Below are 2,500 nucleotides of genomic sequence, written 5' to 3' on the forward strand. Positions count from 1 at the left end.
CAATGTTGTAACTTTACTGTCTTTATATATCGTAATTGATGCGACTATTATCACTCATTCTATTTTCATTATCATTAAACATTACTTGTATCATAATTATCATTTTTGTTACCATGGTTACATTATCGTTACTGCAGTAAATTAAAAATATTAATATTTTCATGATCAATATTTTATCATTATTCCTTCTTACGTCGTCTTAAAACAGTAGCTCATGACAATAAAACTAAATATATCAATAATAATAATAATAATGCCGTAATAAAAAATATATATACATGATTTGCCTAATGACAAAATTAAAATTATAAATGGATATAATTAGAGAAAGTACTAGGAACAACACCAGCTGTAGATAAAAATGCTATAAAATATAAAAAGAATATTAGACTTTTGGGAGCTTTTTTTCACAATAAGATTATAATCATGGTCGTACTAAATGCTATGCTAATGACACTGATAAAGAAATTGCGATTAGCAGGAACTTAACAGAGGAAATTCATAATCACGATGGTCATAAAATTGCTATTTACTGCGGTAACGATAAAGATAATAATGATGGTAATAACCCCGCTTATACCCACAATCCCGACAGTCACCCGATATAAAAACAGGAATTCCTCTACATTCACGTTTTAATTACCGTCCGAGCAATTGAAAATGACCGCAAATCTCCGATGAAAAAGATTAAAAACGGGAGCAGCTCTTTTGGAACAGTTTGTGCTGCATCACACCGAAAGGCCATAATAATTACATGGGTATATGTTTATTTTACTTTTGGGGCCTTTGCGCAGGGTGATAACGTGACTGATCTCCGATTTCACGGATTATGTTTTATAATTCTTCCTTTTCTCTCTTTCTCTCTCTCTCTCTCCCTCTCTTTCTATCTCTATCTCTTTCTCTTTCTCTTTCTCTTTCTTTCTTTCTTTTTCTCTCTCTCTCTCTCTCTCTCTCTCTCTCTCTCTCTCTCTCTCTCTCTCTCTCTCTCTGGGATACTATAATATTTTAATGGTGAAGATTTGCCACAATTTGTATATCCTATTTTCCCTTGTTTCTCTGTCTCTCTCTTCATTTGGTTATAATTTGCATAAAACCCAAAGGGAAAAAGGAAGAGGGAAAACAGAGAAACAAAAAGAACATAAAAATACCATATTATATTCTCGGTTTCGGTGACTTCATAATTGCAGTTATTTTCGACGAGTTACGGCAGGGAGGAAGGAAGAGGAAGAGAAGGGGGGGAGGAGGAAGGAAGGGAAGAGGAAGAAGAAGGGGAAGAGAAGGTAAAAAAGAGGGGGACCGGGAACTAAAGACGGGGAAAAGAGGAGAAATAAAGAGGAAATAATAAAAAAAATATATGGAGGAAGGGAGAAAACAAGGACGAGGAAGAAGGGTGAGGAGAAAGAAGAGGGAAGAATAAGAGAGAGGAAGTAAAATAAAGGCGGTAGAGGAACGGAGAAGGAGAATCAGAAAAGACGGACAAACGACCCTGAAGACGTTATGAAAATAAAAAATCAAGAATAGGAGATAAAAAAAAATAAATATGGAGGAACACGAAGGAAAGGAACAAGGAAGAGAAAGGAGAACAGGAGAATAAAAAGAAAAGAAGCAGAGGAAAGAAAAAATAAGAAAGAGCAATCTAGATCTCATAAATCTAATATTGTACGCTAGTTAACTTCACCTCCCTTCTCTATCTTCATCTCCACATGGAAATTATCTTCAAACTTCTCTTATTATCCTGTTATCCTAGACTTACAGAGAAAGTGGAGGTAATATCATTCCATAGTTTAAGTACCCAGTTTCGCCCCTCCCCCTAGTTACGTATTTATTATCAGTATAATTAGCATGATATATGCTTCTATTATTTCATCTATATCATCTACAGTACAGAAAATTATGGAGTTTGAAAATTGTGTTGTATAATACCTTTCTTAATCTTAATTTAGTAAGGAGAGTCATAAACACACAGGCTATTTCAACTAGACTTTCAATCCTTTTAATCATGCATGTCCAAGTGTTAGTGCGCACTACGTCTACAAGGGTTTCAGACCTTGGGCGATTGACATGTCACTCAGTTCGGTCATCACCTCCAGTCATCGCAACTTACTTTTCTTTTCTTGCATCGCTGTTTCTCAATGTCGTTTCCTTACAACACCAATCGGTTCCACATTAGTACAACTTCCGCGGCAAATTCCTTGGGCGCGGCGACAACTATTTTCCATTATCTTTCCCCCGAGAAAAAACATGGATTCTCTTTTCCATCTTGCATTTCCACATTCCACGATAAAACACACTGTAGGGGGGATTAAGACAGGAGGAAGGAAGGAAGAAGAGGTTGGCACTAAACCGCCCGCGGCACTTTGATTTCACAGCACATATCAACGTGTCAGAATCACACCAGTTCCGTGACAGACTGCACGTGACGCCACGCGATCGCTAATTGGCTCAACTCGACAACGTGACAGCGGTAGTGGGACCCCGTGAACGGAGGGAACAAGATCAC

The 2,500-nt window shown here is 37.0% G+C and overlaps 1 protein-coding gene across 5 annotated transcripts in view; it reads right to left on the reverse strand.

Annotated features, from left to right (window-relative positions):
* The window catches only part of ci (cubitus interruptus), a 404,515-nt gene that overhangs the window by 266,592 nt on the left and 135,423 nt on the right, over positions 1-2,500 (reverse strand). For 4 of the 5 annotated variants that reach the window (XM_070124719.1, XM_070124720.1, XM_070124717.1 and 1 more), the window contains exon 1: positions 2,105-2,500. This exon is cut by the window's right edge. The exons of the other annotated variant lie outside the window; for it this stretch is intronic. In XM_070124719.1, the coding sequence (XP_069980820.1) occupies positions 2,105-2,120 (16 nt within the window). In that variant the 5' untranslated portion in view covers positions 2,121-2,500. The remainder of the gene's footprint in view (positions 1-2,104) is intronic. 5 annotated transcript variants of the gene reach the window in all.

This window comes from Penaeus vannamei, chromosome 8, assembly GCF_042767895.1.
Source record: "Penaeus vannamei isolate JL-2024 chromosome 8, ASM4276789v1, whole genome shotgun sequence".
NCBI classification, from domain to species: Eukaryota; Metazoa; Arthropoda; class Malacostraca; order Decapoda; family Penaeidae; genus Penaeus; species Penaeus vannamei.